Source organism: Suncus etruscus, chromosome 18 (genome assembly GCF_024139225.1).
Source record: "Suncus etruscus isolate mSunEtr1 chromosome 18, mSunEtr1.pri.cur, whole genome shotgun sequence".
Lineage (NCBI taxonomy): Eukaryota > Metazoa > Chordata > Mammalia > Eulipotyphla > Soricidae > Suncus > Suncus etruscus.
In genome coordinates this window covers 39,178,962-39,199,611 of record NC_064865.1, presented here as the reverse complement: position 1 = coordinate 39,199,611, position 20,650 = coordinate 39,178,962, and the positions used below count along the sequence as shown (strand labels likewise).

The window sequence follows — 20,650 nt, the reverse complement described above, 5'->3', positions numbered from 1 at the left end:
TCTGCTTTCATTTCTTTTTTTTTCCCTCTTTATCATCTTCTTTTTTTTCCCTATTTTTTTATTTTTATTTTAATTTTTTTTTGGTTTTTGGACCACACCCGGCGGTGCTCAGGGGTTACTCCTGGCTGTCTGCTCAGAAATAGCTCCTGGCAGGCACGGGGGACCATATGGGACACCGGGATTCGAACCAACCACCTTTCGTCCTGGATCGGCTGCTTGCAAGGCAAATGCTGCTGTGCTATCTCTCCGGGCCCTCCCTCTCTATTTTTTCATTTCTAACACTGCACCGTCTTTTATCTTGTAACATGGCCAACCTTTATTAGTTCTTGTTTATTGGATAAGTCGTTCCAATAGGGATAAAGGCATGAAGCCTCACTTTGGTAGGGTTTCAATTTGCATCCCCCTAATGACTAATGGCAGGAGTCTCTTTTTCATGTATCGACCATTTGTATGTGTCTCTTGGATGTCTAGTTAGAACTTCTGCCTATATGGGAAGAGGGGGACATGCCTGGTGATTACCTGTGTGTGTAAGACAGAGAGAGAGAGAGGAGAGAGAGGAAAGGAGAGAGAGGAGAGAGAGGAGAGAGAAAGGAGAGAGAGGAGAGAGAGGGAAAGAGAGGAGAGAGAGGGAGAGAGGGAGGGAGAGAGAGAGAAAGAGAAAGAGAGAAAGAGAGAAAGTCTGGCTTTGGACTCTGGGTCTTAAGCATGAAACACATGTGCTCCAGCCTCTGAACTCTCTCTGCTCTTTTGCTTAGCTCTTAATTGGATATTTTTTTCTATTGAATGAGTTCCTAGTGCATTGGAATACTGATCCCTCATCAGACACATGATTGGCCAAAACTCCCCCCAGCCAATGCCTTTTTCATTTTGTGGATATTTTCCTTTGCTCTGCGGAAGCTTTTTCATATTTTACTATGTGCCCACTTGTATATCTGTCTAATTGTTGCTTTTGTTGGTATCTGACTCAAATATCATCATCCTGACACTTATGCCAAGGAACTTATGGCCTGATTTCTTCTGGTTTTATGGCTCCAGGTTAGGTCCAAGCCTTTAAGTTGGGGTTAATTTGGGGATTGGTGTAAGACAGTGGTCCAGTTGGATTCTGTTGTGTGTGACTTTCCAATTTCCCAGCACCACGTATCAAAGAAGCTGCATGTTCTCTTAAAGACTTTAAGATAATCCAATCAGCTGCTCTTTAGTCTTTATGAAAGTTTGTCTACTTAGGGTTTTTTTTGGGAGTGCACACCCAGTAATGCTCAAGGGTTACACTTTTTGTGTGTGTATTTTTAAGCCACACCCAGCAGTGCTCAGGGGTTATTTTAGGTTCTGCACTCAGAAATTGCTCCTGGCATGCTAGGGGGACCATATGGGTTGCTGGGGATTGAATCCAGGTTGGTCCTCACGTGCAAGGTAAATGCCCTACCACTGTGCTATTGCCCCAGCCCCTCAGGGGACACTCTTTACTCTGTGACCAGGAATCACTCCTGGTGGGCTCAGGAGGGACCATATTGAGTACTGGGGATCAAACCTTGGTTGGCAACTTGCAAGGCAAACACCTTACCCACTGTACTATTATTCTGGCCCTTCATTCATGTTTAATCATTGATAATTAAATAAATTACATAAAATATTAAAACCATATAATAAAATTAAAATCATACATCAAATTATTACATAATTATTAATAAAATACATGATCGTTAATAGAACAATTAATGCTTCTATACTGTACTTCTATTTTGTTTACTGACTAGTTTGTTCTTTTCTTATTTTATTTTTTTTTATTTTATTTTATTTTTTTTGGTTTTTGGGCCACACCCGGTAACGCTCAGGGGTTACTCCTGGCTATGAGCTCAGAAGTTGCTCCTGGCTTGGGGGACCATATGGGACGCCGGGGGATCGAACTGTGGTCCGTCCAAGTAGCGCAGGCAAGGCAGGCACCTTACCTCTTGCGCCACCGCCCGGCCCCTAGTTTGTTCTTTTCTGTTCATTCTTATAGTCTTGATAACTTCAGTGGGATGTTTATTTTTTTGTCATTATTTCTTGTTTATCTACTATAAGTTTGTGGCTTTGTGGTTATTCATTCACATGTGAGAATTTAAACAGTTTTTAAAGTTATCTAACTAATATGAATTATTCCTAAACTACTTTTCCCTTATTTCCAATCTTTTAGAAAACCATTTAAATTCAACGCAATTATGTTGTTTTTGTTTTGTTTTGTTTTGGTTTTGGTTTTTCGAGCCACACCCGTTTGATGCTCAGGGGTTACTCCTGGCTAAGCGCTCAGAAATTGCTCCTGGCTTGGGGGGACCATATGGAATGCCAAGGGATGGAACCACGGTCCTTCCTTGGCTAGCGCTTGCAAGGCAGACACCTTACCTCTAGCACCACCTCGCCGGCCCCTCAACGCAATTATGTTATTAGGGCACAATGTCTTTTTCATTCTCTTATTTGGTCTTTCTGGTTTCTAATTTGTTTTCAATGATATATTTTCCTATCTATGAGTTGTGGAAAATAAGTAAAAAATTCCATTTACACTTAGCAATAGGGTTTCTGAGCTTATCTCTTATGTAATAGTGCTGGCTGTAGCTATGCATGGTTCGAATCTGCTCTGTCCTCAGACGCCATCCACCACTTAGGGGGAGCCCCCCACCATCTTTTTTTTTTTTTTCGGGCCACATCCGTTTGATGCTCAGGGGTTACTCCTGGCTAAGCACTCAGAAATTGCCCCTGGTTTGGGGGGACCATATGGGATGCCAGGGGATCGAACCGCGGTAGCAATCTTTCCTTGGCTAGCGCTTGCAAGGCAGACACCTTACCTCTAGCGCCACCTCGCTGCCCCCCCCATCTTTATATATATATATTTTTTTTGTTTGTTTGTTTTTGGGTCACACCTGGTGACGCTCAGGGGTTACTCCTGGCTATGCGCTCAGAAGTCGCTCCTGGCTTGGGGGACCATATGGGACGCCGGGGGATCGAACCGAGGTCCGTCCTAGGCTAGCGCAGGCAAGGCAGGAACCTTACCTTTAGCGCCACCGCCCGGCCCCCCCCATCTTTATATTAATTTAGCCACCACCACATAAAGTGTTTTGTTTTCTTACAATTCACAGAGGCAACATGATTTATGGTCCTGTTAACAAGTTTCAAGCCTGTGGTCCAGCACCACCCAGCAAGCAAGGAGTGTCAGCGTCCCTCCCTTCCTGCCCATCTTCATGCCCCCTACCCACCTGTATGCAGATATCCCGGGTTCCATCCCTGGCATCCCAAATGCTGCTCCCAGTTCACTGGGAATAATTCCTGAGTGCAGAGCCAGGAGTTACCCTGAGCATTGTCTGTTGTAGTGGCCCAAAAACAAACCAAATGAAAATGACTCTGGAGTGAGTCGGGGCGGGGAATGGCCACAGTCAAGTACAGGGCCCAGTTATGTTCTCTCCTGTCCCACACTGGCACAGCCTGTGGCAAGAACCACAGTTCCTGGGAGGAGCAGAGGGAGAGTCAGCAGCAAGGCCCTGAGAGTCCACTGCCCTCTCTGGTGTGTGCCAAGGGCACAGTGGCACACTCTGATATTTAGACCCTTTTCTCCTGGCACCAAGTTTGCTTCTGTCTAGGAAAAATTGTCCAAGTCAGGGATCCACAGGGTGTGAGGGTGACAATGACCTGGAACGCCTCCAGTGGCCGGCCTGGCTCTCCTTTCCCTGTCTCAAACACAGTAGCCTACAATTTTGTGTGTGTGTGTGTGTGTGTGTGTGTGTGTGTGTGTGTGTGTGTGTGTGTGTGTTTGGGCCACGCCTGGCAACGCTCAGGAGTTACTCAGCTAACTCTTCATCTCTTGAGCCCATGTTTGTTTGTTTTTGGTTTCTTCGCCACACCCGATGACGCTCAAGGGTTACTCCTGGCTATGCACCCAGAAATTGCTCCTGGCTTGGGGAACCATATGGACACCTCGGGATCAAACTGCAGTCCATCCTAGGTTAGCGTGTGCAAGGCAAATACCCTGTCTAGAGCCACCACTCTAGCCCCAATTTTATTTATTTGTGGGGTGGGGGCATTTGTGGTGGTCAAAGCACCAGGGGGATTGAACCCCTTGATGCATAGAGTGTGCTCTCAGGCCTTTGCACTATCTCCTGGGTTCAGAAATCTTTATTGGAATGAAGCACTTAGCTTTGGGCGTCTGAGTCACTAGCCCACTGGTTAAGAGGAAAATAATGTCCCTGTTCTGGGGTTTGATTTCTTCATATAGTCAAGTTTTGGACTAGATCAAATTGTTCTTTTTGTGCTGTGTGTCATCTCCAGTGTACTAACAGTCATTCCCAGGGGTCTTCTGCAAGCTCAGCTCGGCTCCACTGGGCTCTAGCTTCGAGTTTTCTTTATAAACGTACTTATCCTCTTCATTAAATAACTAATATTTCACACAAACTCAATTGAATGTTTCGTGCTAGCAGTTTTGATTGGAACAGACAGCACCAGGGTTTGTTTGTTTTTGGGTCACACCCAGCAGTGCTCAGGAGACCATGTGGGATGCCGGGATTCGAACCACCGACCTTCTGCATGCAAGGCAAACGCTTTACTTCCATACAATCTCTCCGGCCCCAAGGACCAGGGTTCTTTAGACAGGTGGGTTCAGGATGTTGAGCAGGTTGAGGGTCTGAGAGGCTGCCCAGAAAGTCTCCCACAGATGCTGGGCACAGGGGGTCAGTGGAGGTCATTCCCACTTTAAGCATTGGCCCAACCTCCCTCTGAAGCTCCCCTGTCCCGAAACTCATGATCGTGGGCCTCGAAGAAATGGCTTAAACAGGTGCAGTTGCCTCAAGCTGGACATTCACCATGAAAGTCAGCTCCTGAGGGGAGACTTTTGTTTTGGCCCAAGCACCAAACTGCCCTGATCACACTATAGGTCTGGGGGGACCAGCACAGGCAGGAAGCCTGCAGGTTCCCCTGCTTGCATCAAGACAAGCTATTTTTCTTTTTCTTTTGGGTGAGAGGTGGTTTAGGACCCCACCTGATGGTGCTCAGGGTTCACTTCTGATGATCTTGGGGCCATATGGGGTATTGGGGTACCTGGGTTCAGCAAGCATCTGCTATGTCTCCAATCCCCAATTTGCACATTTTTTTTTTTTTGTTGGTCTTTTGGGCCATACCTGGCGGTGCTCAGGGGTTATTCCTGGCTCTGTGCTTAGAAATCACTCCTGGCAGGTTCAGGGGATCATATGGGATGCTGGCAATGAAACCTGGGTTGACCACAAGCAAGGCAAATGTCCTACCTGTGATGTTATTGCTCCAGCCCCAGATAAGCAATTTCTTTCTTTTTTTTGGGGGGGGGGGGTTTGGCCACACCCATTTGATGCTCAGGGGTTACTCCTGGCTAAGCGCTCAGAAATCATCCCTGGCTTGGGGGGGGGGCATATGGGACACCGGGGATCGAACCACGGTCCTTCCTTGGCTAGCGCTTGCAAGGCAGACACCTTACCTCTAGCGCCACCTCGCTGCCCCCAGATAAGCAATTTCTTTCTTTTTTTTTTTGGGTTTTTGGGCCACACCCAGCGGTGCTCAGGGGTGACTCCTGGCTGTCTGCTCAGAAATAGCTCCTGGTAGGCACGGGGGACCATATGGGACACCGGGATTCGAACCAACCACCTTTGGTCCTGGATCGGCTGCTTGCAAGGCAAATGCCGCTGTGCTATCTCTCCGGGCCCCAGATAAGCAATTTCTAAGGAGAGGAGGAACACGCAGGGTCCTTGTGCCAAAACAGGCGTAGTCAAAGCAGGTCAGCTTGGCAAGGCCCAGGCAGGTCGTCAGGCTGGAGATCCCCCTGCCCCCCTCCAAAGGACACGCATTTTCTCAGAGCAGTGTTCGTTCTCTGCCCACATTTATGTTAGAGAAACTTTCCGATTCAAAGACTCCGAGAGGTAAGGCTGGTTTCATGTTGTTTCTCATTTATTCAGTCTAAGTTGTACAGTTATGAAAAAATAACCAAACCAAGCTGGAAGCCCAGGAGATTCCCACTCTGGCCCATGTCGTGAGGTCAGTCCCTGTTGTTGTACAGCTCGGCTATGTTTGGTACCACAAGGTCTGGGCAATTCAGACAAAATTGAACAGATTAACAGTATGTACAGTAAAACAAAGGGGGAATCATTCAAGTATCAAAATACAGAGACGTTGATTAAATAACGTTTTATTACAATCCAGATCCCTGGCCACTGTCGACACTGCAGTGGCCGGGTCACTCGCTCTCATGGCTCAGCCTCAGGCTGGTCACGGAGCTGCCCAGGGAGCTGCTACAGAGGCCGGAGGTGTGGGGAGCACTGTGAACATGGCCTGCCCTGTGGGGAGCTGTCTGCTTAGAGAAGCTGCCAGCCACGGGCTCTGAAGCCAGTCTCAGCCCTGGTGTGGTCACATGCGGACCCGCCAGGGCAGAGGCCTGTTCTCACAGCCAGAGGATCCCTTCCCTGCCTGGGAGGAGTAGAGAAGGATGGCGTCCCTTCCTGCCGTGACAGGCAGAAATAAACCCCTCTCCAAGCTGAACCCCGAGCAGACGAAGTCCCCCTGAATAAATAAGGGAGAGAGAGAGATAGCAGCTTCCAAGGAGGGACTGCAGCCGAGGGATGGGCAGGGCAGGGAGGGTTCCTAGTGTGTCGTGTCCTCCTGCTGCTGCCCACTCAGAAGTGCTAGGAGGAGCAGGGAAGAGCAGGAGAAGCGGCCCCAGCAGGTGCGTGCAGGTACCAAGGCGTGGATGGCCATGGCCCACCCCAGCACAGCCGACTCTGGGGTGGTGGCCGTGCCCAGGGAAGCATTTCCGGCACCCACGCACTCACAGCAGAGGCATTTCCAGGCCAGCCTTAGCAGGAGAGGGAAGCATCTAGTTGGGAGCCTTAGAGCAGCCAGGAGTAGTGCTCTTCTCGGTCCCCCCCAAGGTGCCTGCTTTTATTCTGCCAGGCTCTCTCTGACCATCTAAGCGCAAAAGCAAAGCAAGTGGGGTGGTGGTGGTGGCTAAAGTATTGGACACCCCCTCAGGGAGGATGTGGTGGGGGACCCCCTCATCAGGCAGTTGCCCACATGAGGCCAGAGATGTGCCCAGTAGCTGAAAATACAAGTCAGAGCAACGAGGACCCTTGGCACAAACCTCAGTGCTCACACTGGCCGGCGGGATCTTGGCCGACATGCCCACCAGTGAGCCCCAAAGCTGCGTTTCCTCCGTCCTAACTTGGCTCAGGCAGACCATGGACCTGGAGGGCTGCGGGCTTGGCTCAGACAATGTAGGGCCCATCCTCAGGCCCCCTCAGCCTCCTGAGAGCACCGCTTGGTTCTTGGCCACCCCACCAAACTCAGAACCCCAGAAGCGGATCAGGAGCCCCACCTTTGCTTCCTACAGGCTCATCCAGCTGTGAGTAGGTTGGGAAGCTGTGTGCCTCACAAGCCTGATGGATGGGTGGGGATGTGGGACACGAGGTCACCCTCCCTCCCATGGGCTCTGCTGCACAGCCCTGAGATCCACCCCATTCCTGGTCGGGACCCCTACACGCGTGTCTAAAGATCGGCAGTTTAACCCAGGGGTTTGAGCCAAGTGTCAAAGTTCATTTATAAAATTTGTCTATTAAAAATGTGTCCCAGACAAGTCCCTTCTTGACCGTCTGCAGTTCCAGTCTCGGCAGCCAGAGGCCGGGTGCGTGGCTCGGCCACCAGGGCAGGGCCTGCTGGGCCAGACCCGTGCGGCGTCGGAGGTACAGCAGCAGCTGCGGCGGCGGAGGTGGTGGGAGCTGGGCCCCCACGTCTGTGTTTCCACAGCACTTGGCTCCTCGGTGGCTCAGCTTGGCAGAAGCAAACACACGGGAGGGAGGAGAGAATTAACCACAGCCGTGAGGCAGGACAGGGGGCGAGGGAGCTCGGAAGCAGGCTGTGTCCCCGCAGACCCGTGGGCCACATGGGCTCTGTCAGGCAGGACCAGACTGTGCCTAACTGCCTGCTCCCCAGTGGAGCCGCTGCCTTCCTGCCATCTGTGGAGACTGGGGGGCTGCGACACCCAGCCCCGTCTCAATGGGTGAACAGCGCTGAGATGGGTGCCCCTCTCCGGAGGAGGATAGAGGCAGCCACGAGGGGAAACGAACACGACCCCATCCCATTCCTTGGGGAGGGTGTTGGCTCCTCCAGGGTAGGGGGGCTGTCTCGGCTCAGGGCCGGCCTGGACACCCTGACTGGTGAGTGGCATCATATATATGGCCTCCCGTGTCCCCCAGATTGGCCCACAGGAAGCAGCACCTTAGCGCAGGGGAGGGGCAGGGCCACGGGCCACCTGAGGGCCTGGCCCAGTGGTCACAGTGGCTGGTTGTGTCAGGAAGGTGTGAAGTTAGCAATGGTGCAAACCCAGCAGGGCTCAATGCAGGAGAGGAGAGGGAAGCGTGGAGGCCAGGAGAGAGGAAGGGTGAGGAGAACAAAATGGAAGGGAGAAGAATGGAGGGTGAGGGAGGAGAGGCGAGGGGAGGAGAGGCGAAGGGAGAAGAGGAGAGGAGAAGAGAGGGAGGCAGCAGAGACAGGCTCCCTCTGCCATTGCCATGGTGGGAGCCGCCCTGACTCTGCTCCGAGAGAGCCCCCCAGGATTCACAGTGCCTTCCTGCTGAGGCTTCCTGGGCACACCTGGTGCCCACCTCCAAGGCAACTCACCCCCCAGGCTGTCCTCACCCAAGGGGGAATTCACAGTGTCCGGTGGTGTTAGGTACAAGCTGTGAGGGCAGGTCCCAGGGGCTGGGGCCGTGGTGGCAGCAGCTGGCAGGAGAGTTGAGAAGAGCAGAGAGACCGGGTGGCAAGGCACAGTGAGACGAGCAGAGACAGGGGTGGAGTTAGAAGATTGTGGTCTCATACTTGGTGCTCAGGCTCCGCTTAGACTCCGGTTTGGGGTCCACAACCCAGGAGACGCTGGCGTGGTGCTGGGCATCTTGGTCCATATCGGGCGGCTCCAACTGCCAAGAGGACGGGTGCATGTCAGGCCTCCTCCCGCCAGCCCACCCTGCTATCCTGGCATCATTCTCCTATGAGGAACGTCAACCCCAGCACATGCCCTGGGAATGGGGTGTTAGAAGTGACCCGTCCCCCCGCCCCAAGCCCGGGAGACAGTCTCCTTTGGCCTCCCCTGGGCTGGTTCCTCTTAGGGGTTTCTCGGAGCTGCTAGGTAGGTTGCAGGTATCGAGCCTTAGCCCCAGATGTGCTGGGAACAGGACGAGGTGGGGGTCTGGGAAGTGCCCCCTCTGGAGAAAGGACAGTGGAGAGACGGGCTGAAGCACAGACAAAATGAAAAAGGCGCGCAGTGAGCCCATGGCACGGGGGACAGACAGACAGACACAGACAGCAGAGAGGACCTTGACTCCGGGACTAACAGACGGCAGCGGTAGGTAGGAAGGACGGTGGGTTGTGCACATGTGACAGTGACAACAGCGACTATCAGGGGGCGGCGGCACCTGGGCGCAGAGCAAAGCAGACAGACACAGGGCAGCATTACTGGGGGCTCTCTGCACCCGGCATGACCCCTGGCCCCTGGGTAGCAGTGTGGGAACAAGGCCTGTCCTGAGGGTGAGGAGCCCCCCCACTTCCCTCCGTCTGGCTCCAGCCCGCACACGCCGGGTTCACGCACTGTAGACTTCCTGGAAGTGGCCCGAGGCTTAGGCACCGGCTTGGAAGCTTTTGTCTCTATCGTGTCCGCCGCGGAGGCTCCAAGTGGCCTGGACTTCTGGGCCTGCAGGGCCAGCTGATAGGCCACCTCGAACGCCTGCCCCAGCGTCAGGATTATCTCGTAGGTCAGGTTCTGAGGGACACAGCACAACAGAAGGCAAGTGAGTGGGAAGCCCTATGCTCTGTGTTTCCCTCACACTTGCTCTGGCCTTGTCCTCTGGGCACATGCACGGGGCACCCAGACGGGTGACAGAGGCTACAGACTTATTTTTGCAAAGGCTGCCCGATAACACACGCTTCAGGAGCAGCCAAGTGCCATGCGGTGGGGAAGGAAGCAGGGGAACGCAGGCTGTAGCCCGCAGGAAAGGGAGTCAGGAGTCCCAAGGAGCCTGTCAAGCGCCCTGCGGGGAGCCCCTTCCCTCGGCCCACATTCCCTGGCTAGAATAAAGGGAACAAGCCCAGAGCTGTGATTACGTGCCTCTCTGTCAGTTTTGGTTTAATTTATATTAGGGGTAGAGGAGACTCCCACACCCAGTTGTGCTCAGGCTTATTCCTGGCTCTGTGCTCAGGAATCACTCCTGGCAGGGCTCAGGGGACCATTGGGGGGGGTGTCAGAGATCGAATCCAGGTCAGCTACATGCACCACAAAAGCACCTTCCCCACTGTACTCTTTCCCTAGCCCCTAAATTTTAGTTTCACTGATGTGATTTTTGGAGAGGCACCAGTAATTCTCAGGCAGCTGGGCCAGTAGTTCAAGGCCGAGGCCCAAGGATATGATGTGATCAGGTCCAGGGGGTCACTCCCATGGTGCTGAGGGAATCGCATGATCCTGTGGTGGCAGCAGTCACACCACCTGACTGCTGTTGTCTCCGCCGCACCCACTCCAGCCCCATCTTTGCCCAGTGCCTCACTGAAAGGTCTGGGTGTGGAGCCCATGGCCAGTCCCCTACTGTAGTGTCACTATGGGGTGAAATACTGTGAGGGTCACCTGCAGGCACACAGGGATGCTACAGGGTAGAACGTGCACCCCGGGAGGTACTGCAGGCAAAGGCCTGGGGAGGGGGTGTGTAGACTGGGCCAATTTACTCAGTGCACAAGGTTGAGCATCTTGGAGTGCTGTGGTGGAAGGGCGAGGGGAGGTACAGGTCCTAGGCCCACACAGCTAGCCAGTGGGGAGCTGGAGGCCAGACCTGGAGCAAACACAGTGGCCCTGAGGTGCTTTAGGAGCTCAGCGATGTGAGGCCTTCTGTCCCCTCCAAGAAAGGCAGAAACCTACTCCAAAGTCTGGGGCTCCAGAGACGCCTGGAGCTGGGTCTGAGGCAGAGGGGGCATCCTTGTGCATGGCCCTTTAAAGCCTATAGCCCCAGAACAGAAATCTGAGGAGTCCTAGTGCTAGGAGGGGAAGAGAGCAGGCCAGGGGCCTACCCAGTGGGAGGGAGGGCAAGCGCCCAAAGGAGACAGAGCTCTGCCTCAGTTGACCAAGGCGCTTAGAAGTTGAAAACCTCCACAAGTGCCCTGGATGAGCCATCCATGCCCAGCTTCAGTTGCCCAAGGTAGATTGCAGGGCAGGGTGGCTGCTGGCACCCATCTTCCTCACTGGGCCCTCCCCTGCACCCTGACACAGGCCCACCTACCACGTCTACCGTGCTGAACACGTGGCAGTAGTGGTGGCTGGTCTGCAGGTCCTTGGTGATGTAGGCAAAGGTGCAGAGGTCCTCGGGGTCCTGGGCCGCACACGAGATGTTGCGGATCTCGTGCTCCGCGATGACGTTCTGTGGGGTCGAGAGGGGGCTTCTGGATTCCCCAAGCTCTCCCTCACCACCCTGTTCTGCCCAGCCCAGCTCAGGGTGAGCAGAGCCGGTGCTCAGGGTGTTGGGGGCAGTGTTTACAGCATACAACTCTAGTCTGGGGCCTCAGTGTTAGTCATTGTGCTCCACGGAGGGGTGAGGAGGGACAAGAGTGAGGTGCCTGCCCAGGAGTAGGTGCGTGGGTGCCTGCGTGTGTGTTATGTGTGTGTTAAGGGGGCAAAGGGACCTGTAGTGAAGGCAAGTGGGGCTCGCACAGGCAGGCAGGCAGGCCAAGGGGTGGGGGAAAGAGGTGGGGGCAGATGTCTGAATGAGAGGAAGGAGGGAAGTGGTGACTGCAGTGACATGCAGCTGGCCAGAGCCAAGGGACAGAGATGGGCCCCGTCCTGCCCCACAGCAGCTCACCTTGGTGGAGGCATCAATGAACTTGACCCCTTTGTAAGTGATGGAAAGGATGATGGTGGGGATCTTCTTCATGTGCTCGGTGGATTTCTGTGGAGAGGAGGGTGGCACTGTGAGCACCTGCCCCTCTGCCTCTCTGCCCTACAGGGCCCAAGCTTTGCTTCCAACCCCACTTACCCGCATCTTGGCACAGGCGTCCTGCGTGGATTCCGTTCCCCGCAGATCTTTGATCAACATGGAGCCCAGATACTGCAGGAACGAGCAGGGGCCGGGCTAAGGAAGGGCCCCATGCTGCACAGGGCCACTGGAGAATCGGGGGCTCCCACCTCCCCTCCCCAGTGCCCTCTTCTTGCCCCCCAGATGTAGGCAGGAAGCAGCAGTCACTCACATTGGCTTCGTAGCCGCAGGACTCAAAGATGAGCTTCTCGGGCTGGTGCTGCCAACTCTGTACGGGAGCGTAGGGGGTGGCCAGACTGGGGGGCCGGAGGGTCAACCGTGCCTCGCGGGGCTCCTCCTGCACAACCACAGGGTCACAGCTTGGCCTGCTGCCCCACCATGCTCACAGGCTCTGCCTGGGCACCCCAGGGAATTCAGGAGGTTGGATGGGGAGACCATGGGGCAGGCCTAGTGACCCTGGAGGACAGGTGCCAAGCAGGTCCTGCTGCAAGAGCCAGGCTCGGTCTAGAGTCTCTGGGGCATGGCAGCTGAGCCTTCACATGGTAAAAGACCAAGGGCAGAAACGGGAAAATAAGTGTGGGCAGGAACTGGAGGAAGGGGGAGAGTCTACCAGCCATGAGCCCTAGGCTGATGGGATGTCCATGACCACAGGCACCTTCCGGGGGACTCTACTCTCCCAGCAGTGGGGAGGGCCAGGCAGTCAATCCCCTTTTGAAATCTGGGTCTGGACTTGGGCACCAGGAGGAGTAACGGGAGAGGGCGGGCCTAGACTCTGGAAAGATTCACAATTTCTATTCCCAGCAGTGAGCAAAATCTCTGGCAGAGCTGCTAAAAGTGATGTGGGCTCCCAAAGGAGCTCAGGAGACTGGTGCCAACCCCCCTCAGAGATTCTCAGCCATTCAAGCTGGCAGTCTAATGCCAGGGCCCAACGATGAGGTGCCAGGGAACCTGGGCCGACCTAGCAGTGCCGGGGCTGTGCTCTGTGAGGCCGGGGAACCATGTAGTGCTGAATGGAATCTGGACCAGCTCATGCTAGGAAGGAGCTGTGACCACTGTACTCGTTCTCCAGCCCTGGACACCACAGTTTTAAAATCTTGTCATACTCAAGGCTGTGCTTGAAGAAATTAAGAAAAAAATCCCTTGAGGTCAGAACTATGGAGGGGAGTGCAGAGGAAAAAGGAGGGAAGCTAAGGCTGACCCTGGGGAGGGAGTGCTGCTGACTGCTGACTGGCAGTGACTGGCCAGAATGATGAGAGCTGAGCCTAGCCAGGCCAGCCAAAGGGAGCGGCAAGTCTTGAAATCTGGGAGTCAGCAACTATCTCAACACACCTGGGTGGATGAATAAGGGGACAAAGGTTGGACAGCTCCAGGTAGAGCCACCCCTGGCTGCAGAAGGAGCTGGATGCCAGCTGGGCACCCGGGAATGTGGAGCTGATGAGTGCACAGTCTGGACAAGAGAGAAAGACCCGCAAAGGTGAGTGCAGATTTTGGAGAGAGGGGGTAGGCCTGGGAGGCGGGAGATGCTGAGTGAGTCCAGGAATTCCAGCTAGAGGGATGTGGGTAAGGCATCCTTCTGTCCCCCGAGGTTAGCCCTGCTGAGCTTGGGGACAGTACAGGGCCAGTGTGAGAGGCAGTAGGTGTGTGTGGGGAGACAGCATGTGGACAGTGCATGGTCAATGGGGAGCAGCTAGATGGTGTGGGTCCCCCAGTGGCCCACCTGGACTCGCAGATGCTCCAGGCGGGAGGGTGCTGCTGTCTCGTGGAGACTGTCATGCCTCCTCCGGCCTGCATCCCCATGGGGCAGCAGCAGGTCAGCCGACCACGCGGTGCAGGAGTCGTTCTGGCTCAGGGGCGAGGACGTCTGCGAGAGCAGGTCTTGGCACTGCAGGGGAGAGGACCGGGGACCCCCAGAGCCTGTCAGGCTGACCCCAGGAAGTGGGGACCTGGCCTGGGAGGGAATCTGAGACCCAGGCACTGAGCCAGAGCCTATGGAAAGATAGACTGTGTACACCCGAATCCCTGAGGAGCCCTCCCTGGGTCTATGGGCTAGCAGCTGTTCCCTCAGTTCACTAGTAGTCCTGGACCTGTGATCACATGAGAAATGGGGTGTCTAAAGGTATGGGAAGTACTTTCCTTGTTACCCAAGGTGAAGATCTGTCCCAGGCTTGCAGCTGTCTAAGCTCTGCCAAGACTGAAGGTTTCTACTGAGCTGGGCTGGTCAGGCTGTACCCCAGCCTTAACTGTGGGATGGGGGGAGAAAGTGTGGCCTCTACCGGAGCCAGCTCACCCTGCCCTCAGCAAATGCAGGAGACATGCAGAGCTGTGGGCTCCTAGGGGCACAGAGACACACCCCCTCCAGAACTGAAGGTTCACCAAGAAACAGACAGACCCCCTCCAGAACTGTCGACTTCTAGAGGCCTGTGGATTTAAAGAGGTATGACCCCCCCCCCAGAACTGTGGGCTTGCAGAGAGGCAGACACCCCTTCTGCAACCAAGACTGCCTGGTTTGAGCAGCATGTCATCTCTGAGGGGGTTTCTTTTGCGTGTGATTTTGGTTCAGGTCCAGATGAGGTACTCAAACTTGAGATCAAACTGAAGGAGGCATTCCTGCTCTACCCAGGAGCGAGGCTGAGAGGACTCGGGGAGTCTAGGGCCTTTGGGGTACTCCAGAGCCAGATGGGACCATCTTGCACCTGCCCCTTATCCCAAGCCAGCATCTAGTGAACCTGCACTCCCCCACTTTCCCGAACTCCCTTCCTACTTGGGTCTGACCTTGACCGCTCCTTGGCGGTCATCTCCAGCTTCTTCCTCTGGCTGCAGAGGGAACAGGGAGTGGATCAATAAGCAATCAATAACCATTCATTCCTAACAACTCCCCACAACCCTAGTCAAGCTGGGCCCCTGGATGAGAGGTGAGGGTGAGGTGAGGGTGCATCCCGGATGAGGGTGCACTGTCTCTGAGAAGGCCCAATTTCTCACCCAGAGCCAAGTGCCCACAAGGAGCCCCAGCCCAGCCTGGGCGGCCCCCACTCACCCGCAGCTGGGAAAACCGTGGCGGCTTCTGGGGCGGCTCCTCATAGGGCCTCTCGGCGAGGGAGGCAATGATGCGCTTGCGGTGGCCAAGTAGGTGAACCTTCAGGACCTGGCAGGGAGAGGAGAGGTTGAGCGGGCCCGCTCTCCACCGCCCCTGCCAACCCCAAGGAGGAAGGACTCACGTTGACGAGCTCCAGTTCCCAGAGGTTCTTCACAGTGTCGATGGAACTGTAGCCACTGGACAGGAAGGAGTGGACATAGTCCTGCAGGCCCAGGGATTCCAGCCAGGAGGGCACGGAAGGGGGGCTGCCCCCGTCGTAGCCCAGAGCCTTCACCTGTAGGGCGTGGGGTGGGAAGGACCTCTCAGCCAGGCTCCTGGGATGGTGGGGAGCAGGCAGCCCCGGAGCCCAGCAGGGGTTCTGGCAGCCAGCACCTCATCCTCCATTTACAAAGTCCTTTTTATTTTTTTGGTTTTGGGGCCACAACCGGTGGTGCTCAAGGATTACTCTGCACTCAGGAATCATTCCTGGTAGGCTTAGGAAACGATATGGGATGCCAAGGAGCGAACCCGGGTTGGCTGTGTGCAAGGCAAATGCCCTACCTGCTGTGTTATTGCTCCAGCCCCTCACACAGTGCTTCTTATTATACTCTGCCCCAGCAGTGGAGACCCACTCAACAATCTGCAAAAGGCCTTGCCCTGGGATGCTGGTGGATAGGACCTAGCGGGACCTGACAGTGTTTGCCCATGAAGCAGCTGGCACCTCCCTGCAGGAGCACCAGACTGGGACAGGACTCAAGTGCCACACAGTCTCAGAGATAAACTGGGGCACAGGGGGCACCTATCTGCATGTCTAGAGCCCAGCCCCTGTGCCCATCTGCCTGTGAGGACATGACTGCAGGCCGGGGGTGTTTTGTCTGTGGTCACCTTGGGCAGGGACCTTGCTGCCTGGAGCAGTTTCCGCCGGTGCTGCGGGTCGCTGATGCCGATGTCCCGCAGGTCCTGCTCTTCCATCACGTTGGATCCCTGGGAGAGAAAGAGACGGTGAGGCCTAGATAAGAGGCCTAGTGCCCAGACGGGGAGGTGTAGAGTACTGACTGGGGCAGAAGAAATTGGCCAGGGGCTACTTTGTATGGCCAGAGCAAGGGCTCTGGTACTGCACAAAACTTAGCTCACTGCTAGGGGTGCACTTCATTGGGGAGAAGGTGCCACAGCCAGGCTGGGAGAAGAATAGAGAGCTGACCCTTACAGGCATGTTGTTCTGCTGTGTCAGTTCTTGGGGAGCAGCAGGAGGAGGGGGCACCCAAGGAGAGGAGACACAGAGCGAGGTGGTCAGAAAGGCACCCCTGGGCCGGAGTGATAGCACAGTGGGAAGGGCATTTGCCTGTGTTTGGCTGACCAGGGTTCAATCTCTGGCATCCTATATGGTCCCCCAAGTAATTCTTCAGAAATTCTTGAGCCCAGAGCCAGGAATAATCCCCGAGTACTTCTGGGTGTGGTCCCCAAACCCAAATATATAAAAAGAAAAGAAAAGAAGAAGAAAAAAAAAAAGGCGTCACTGCCCAGGAGAGGTGGAGTTGTGGCTGAGTTCCTGGGCAGCTGAAGGGAAGAAACCCCAGAAGGGCTGGGGTGGCTGCAAGTAGCTCCAGACGATAAAGGCCAGGAACTATGTCCCCTTTCACAATGCTTTAGGCCTTGTTTTACAATACAGACACCTCCCCACCCCAAATTAAGAACCACTAAACCAATCCTTATTTACAAATGAATGAACTAAGACACACAGAAATCGGGTCTCTCATATGTGACACAGGTCTGATAATCCCGGCTGCGCTGCGCATGGGGTTACTCCTGGTTCTGCACTCAAAAATTGCTCCTCGGGGCTGGAGAGATAGCATGGAGGTAAGGCGTTTGCCTTTCATGCACGAGGTCATCAGTTCGAATCCCAGCATCCCATATGGTCCCCCGTGCCTGCCAGGGGCAATTTCTGAGCATGAAGCCAGGAGTAACCCCTGAGCACTGCCGGGTGTGACCCAAAAAACTACAAAAAAAAAAAAAAATTGCTCCCGGCAGGCTTGGGGGACCATATGGGATGCCCAGGATTGAATCCGTGTCCATCCCGGGTCCTCTGCATGCAAGGCAAACACCCTACCTGCTTCTGTTCCCCACTTCTGATGACCCTTACAACAGTGCCAGGAGTCAAGTAGTTTTAGATGACAAAACATGGATATTGGTGTTCTGCCCTATCCTTGGCCAAAGGCCCCAAGGCACCGCCATGCACATCCAGGTGAGCACACACAGCCGTTTGGTTTTGGTTCCTGTTCCCAGCCATTCCTTCTGATGAGTCCCACACAGGAGCGAGGCCTCTAGTTCCCTGATGCCTTGGAAAGGAGCTTTTTTTCCCCCTTTGGCCATACCTTAAGGCACTCAGGAGTTATTCCTGGCTCTTTGCTCAGAAATTGCTCCTGGCTAGGGGGACCATAAGGGATGCCAGAGATCGAACCTGAGTCCATCCCAGATGGTCTGCATGCAAGGCATACACCCTACTGCTGTGCTATCACTCTGGCCCGGAAAGGACCTTTTGTAAGGCACCAACAGATCTCCTGGGGCCTGGCCTGGTGCAGGCTCTACTGCAGAAAGCCCACAGCCAGATTCCTGCAGGTCCCAGTCCTGGCTATCACTGTGCCTCTGGTTAGGGCTTGCTTGCCTTGGCTCTCTGAGCATCCTTCTGCTTAATTTCTACGAGAATTTTTTGAGTGGAGGAGGGAGGGTATTAAAAGAGAAAAACATGTTTGAAAGTACCATATATGTTGAGTGAGATTTATGTACATATAAAGGGGATCGTATGGAGACCTGACTCTTTTGTGAGGATGTGTGTGGGATAATAGGGGATCCCCCCGAACAGTGCTCCAGAGGCCTGGGGGTCATTCCTGGCTGTACTGGGCCAAATGAGTCAGATGATTCAATGATACTACTTGTGTTACTTGGGCCCAGCAATAATAAAATCATGTGGTACCAGGGATCAAACTTGGGGCCTTGTACCTGCAAGGCCTACACTCCTGACCACTGAACTATCTTCCCAAACTGGACCACCAGCTTTTCTCCCAATGTTGTGTCCCCCCCACACTGGATATATCCTAGTCTAGAGGACCAGACCTAGCTGAGAGATGCCTTCCCTTTGCTGCCTTTGAAAACAAAGCTGTGTGGGCATCCCTGTGTAGGCCCATCATTTCTGGGATGGGTATCCTGAGAGCGGCTGATCCCTATGACCTACTGGCAGGGGACATGTGCTCAGAAGCCTGACGGGTGTTTCTCTCTTCTGGGTGATGGCAGAGCTGAGTCCTGCCTGCCAGCAAGGAGGCAGAAGTGGCTGCTGCCACGAACTACTTCTGCTGCCACTCAGTTCTCACACAGCCTGGCAGGTGTCACTACTGCCCCCTGTTGGGACAAGAAAACTGACTACTAGGCTGGCAGGGTTGCCTGGCAGTCAGTCTCCTGGGCACCCCCAGCAGACGGGCACAACCCCCAAAACCCAACCTGGAGCAGCAGGGAAGGTCCAGGGCAGCCTGGATACACACTGGCTGAGAGTGGACGGCAGAGTGGCTCCTCTCATGGGGTGTGCTCAGATTGGCAGTCATGGGTAAGTGCTGACATGGTGCAGCTTAGTATATGAAGTGAGTGAGGTGTGTTATCAGCCAGAGAGCTGCAGGTAGGGCTCTTGCCCTGCATGTGGCTGACCTGGTTCCATCCCCAATTCCACAAATGGTGTCCTGAGTCCCCCAAAGAGTGATTTCCTCAAGTATACTGTCAGGTGTGAGTTCTGGCACAGTGGTGTGGCCCAAAAGACCAAAATAAATAAAAGCTAAGAAGTCAGCGAGGGAAGATCTAGCACCAGTGGCAGCTGAGTTCATTCCCCAAGCCACAACACAGTAGTACCAAGTATGGTTCTGGGGACCAAGGAGTAGCACCAGAGCACCAGTTCTGACAGGAGTCACTGCATACCCCTGAGCATTGCCTGGTGTGGCTCCTATTCAAGGAAAAAACAATAACAACGACAACAAAAAACCCACAAAAGCAGGCTTAGGGCAAGATAAGACAGTGAGCCTAAAGCACTATGGACACACTTAGCATGTAGGAGGCTCACGCTCGAGTCCAAGCACCTCTGGGAGTGATCTATTTTGGGAGTAGTCCCCAGCACTGATGGATGTAGCCCCAAGGCTTAGAAAACCAGACAGAACAGTAACTCTATCCTTCTCCCTAAACTTTAAGGTGGATTTGTGAGTGACTTCAAGCAACCCCCAGCCAGACTCTGGGGAAGACGAGGAAGGCCTCAGTCCCCAGAGCTGCCAGTGGAAGCGGGCAGTGATGGTGGAGCTGCCTCTATGTGGATGTGGCCTGGTTTCTCACGTCTGAACTGCCTGCTATTGAGAGCGCCCACTGGCAGCTCCACCATCACTAGAGTCCTGGGAGCGGTACAGTGGGGACTGTGGCTCTCGGCTCTTTTCCCTCCCAGGGTGGTGGGAGACCCTCACAGAAGGGCATGTGCTGGAGGAGCTCCCATACTACAGTCCAGACTCAAGGGGCTCCTGCTTCCTGCTGTGTGTGTGTGTGTGTGTGTGTGTGTGTGTGTGTGTGTGTGTGTGTGTGTTTGGGGCCACACCTGTTTGACGCTCAGGGGTTACTCTAAGGGGTTACTCCTGGCTATGCGCTCAGAAATTGCTCCTGGCTTGGGGGGACCGGATGGGATGCCGGGGGATCGGACCGTGGTTCGTCCTAGGCTAGTGCATGCAAGGCAGATGCCTTACCTCTAGCACCACCGCTCTGGCCCCTTTCACCTGTTTTCTTGAACTGAGGCCTACTTAGGCTGCACACTGCCCTGGAATGTCACCAAGCCCCCGCATCACAGCCCTGGGCATGGCCTGGCAGATCCAGAGGCTTCACGGGGCCCTAAGTCAGTGCTGACATCTGGAACCATACTAGCTTCTCCCCTCTGCAGAGAATGGGAAAGTTCAGCCTGCCTGGGCCTGGAACCTGAGATGAGGCCATCACCTCATACGGTGGGTGCATGTGTAAGACTCTGACCTGGGGCTGAGGTGAGGCTCACTCAGACCTTCCTGGGAACAGAGCAGGAGGAGAGCATTGGGCTCAGGAGCCCAGCTCCCAGCTGCAACTTCCCACTCCCTACTTGGGGAGCGAGCAGAAAAGACTTCAGGTGGACTTCAGGGAGCGGCAACCCTGCACTGCCCAGTGGACCGGTAATGTGATGGGAGCCCCGAACCCTCTGGGTCTCACTTTTTTGATCACTGGGGGTAGATGTGAACTTGGGAAGACCTGCCCTCCAGGGCAGACCTTGGCTAGCAGCTAGCAGCTAGGGCCCATGTGTCAACCCACGTCTGACTGGAGGGATGTTAATTGGACAGCGAACACAGAAAAGAACCTCCAGATTTCCAAAGCAGCAACAGTGAGGCCAAGACAGGACCCCTGATAATTCCAGCTCCATCATTCCCAAAACTCCAGTAACTAGAGAAAGAGGCAGAAGTAAAAGAAAAGGGGTCCACAGTGGGGCCTGGTCCTATCTCAA

At 54.5% G+C, this 20,650-nt stretch overlaps 1 protein-coding gene across 4 annotated transcripts in view; it reads right to left on the bottom strand.

Annotated features, from left to right (window-relative positions):
• Window positions 1-5,913: 5,913 nt before the first annotated feature.
• Window positions 5,914-20,650, bottom strand: part of ANKS1A (ankyrin repeat and sterile alpha motif domain containing 1A) — a 220,569-nt gene continuing 205,832 nt past the window's right edge. The window contains exons 14-25 of one of the 4 annotated variants that reach the window (XM_049765237.1): window positions 16,000-16,098; window positions 15,257-15,409; window positions 15,076-15,183; window positions 13,759-13,923; window positions 12,253-12,378; window positions 12,042-12,113; window positions 11,868-11,954; window positions 11,292-11,429; window positions 9,620-9,790; window positions 9,348-9,446; window positions 8,854-8,951; window positions 5,914-7,805 (exon numbers count right to left, since the gene is read on the bottom strand). In XM_049765237.1, the coding sequence (XP_049621194.1) occupies window positions 7,802-7,805; window positions 8,854-8,951; window positions 9,348-9,446; window positions 9,620-9,790; window positions 11,292-11,429; window positions 11,868-11,954; window positions 12,042-12,113; window positions 12,253-12,378; window positions 13,759-13,923; window positions 15,076-15,183; window positions 15,257-15,409; window positions 16,000-16,098 (1,320 nt within the window). In that variant the 3' untranslated portion in view covers window positions 5,914-7,801. Of the gene's footprint in view, window positions 7,806-8,231; window positions 8,952-9,347; window positions 9,447-9,619; window positions 9,791-11,291; window positions 11,430-11,867; window positions 11,955-12,041; window positions 12,114-12,252; window positions 12,379-13,758; window positions 13,924-15,075; window positions 15,184-15,256; window positions 15,410-15,999; window positions 16,099-20,650 lie in introns of those variants that run through there. The other 3 variants (XR_007491245.1, XM_049765236.1, XM_049765238.1) reach the window with 3 other exon arrangements.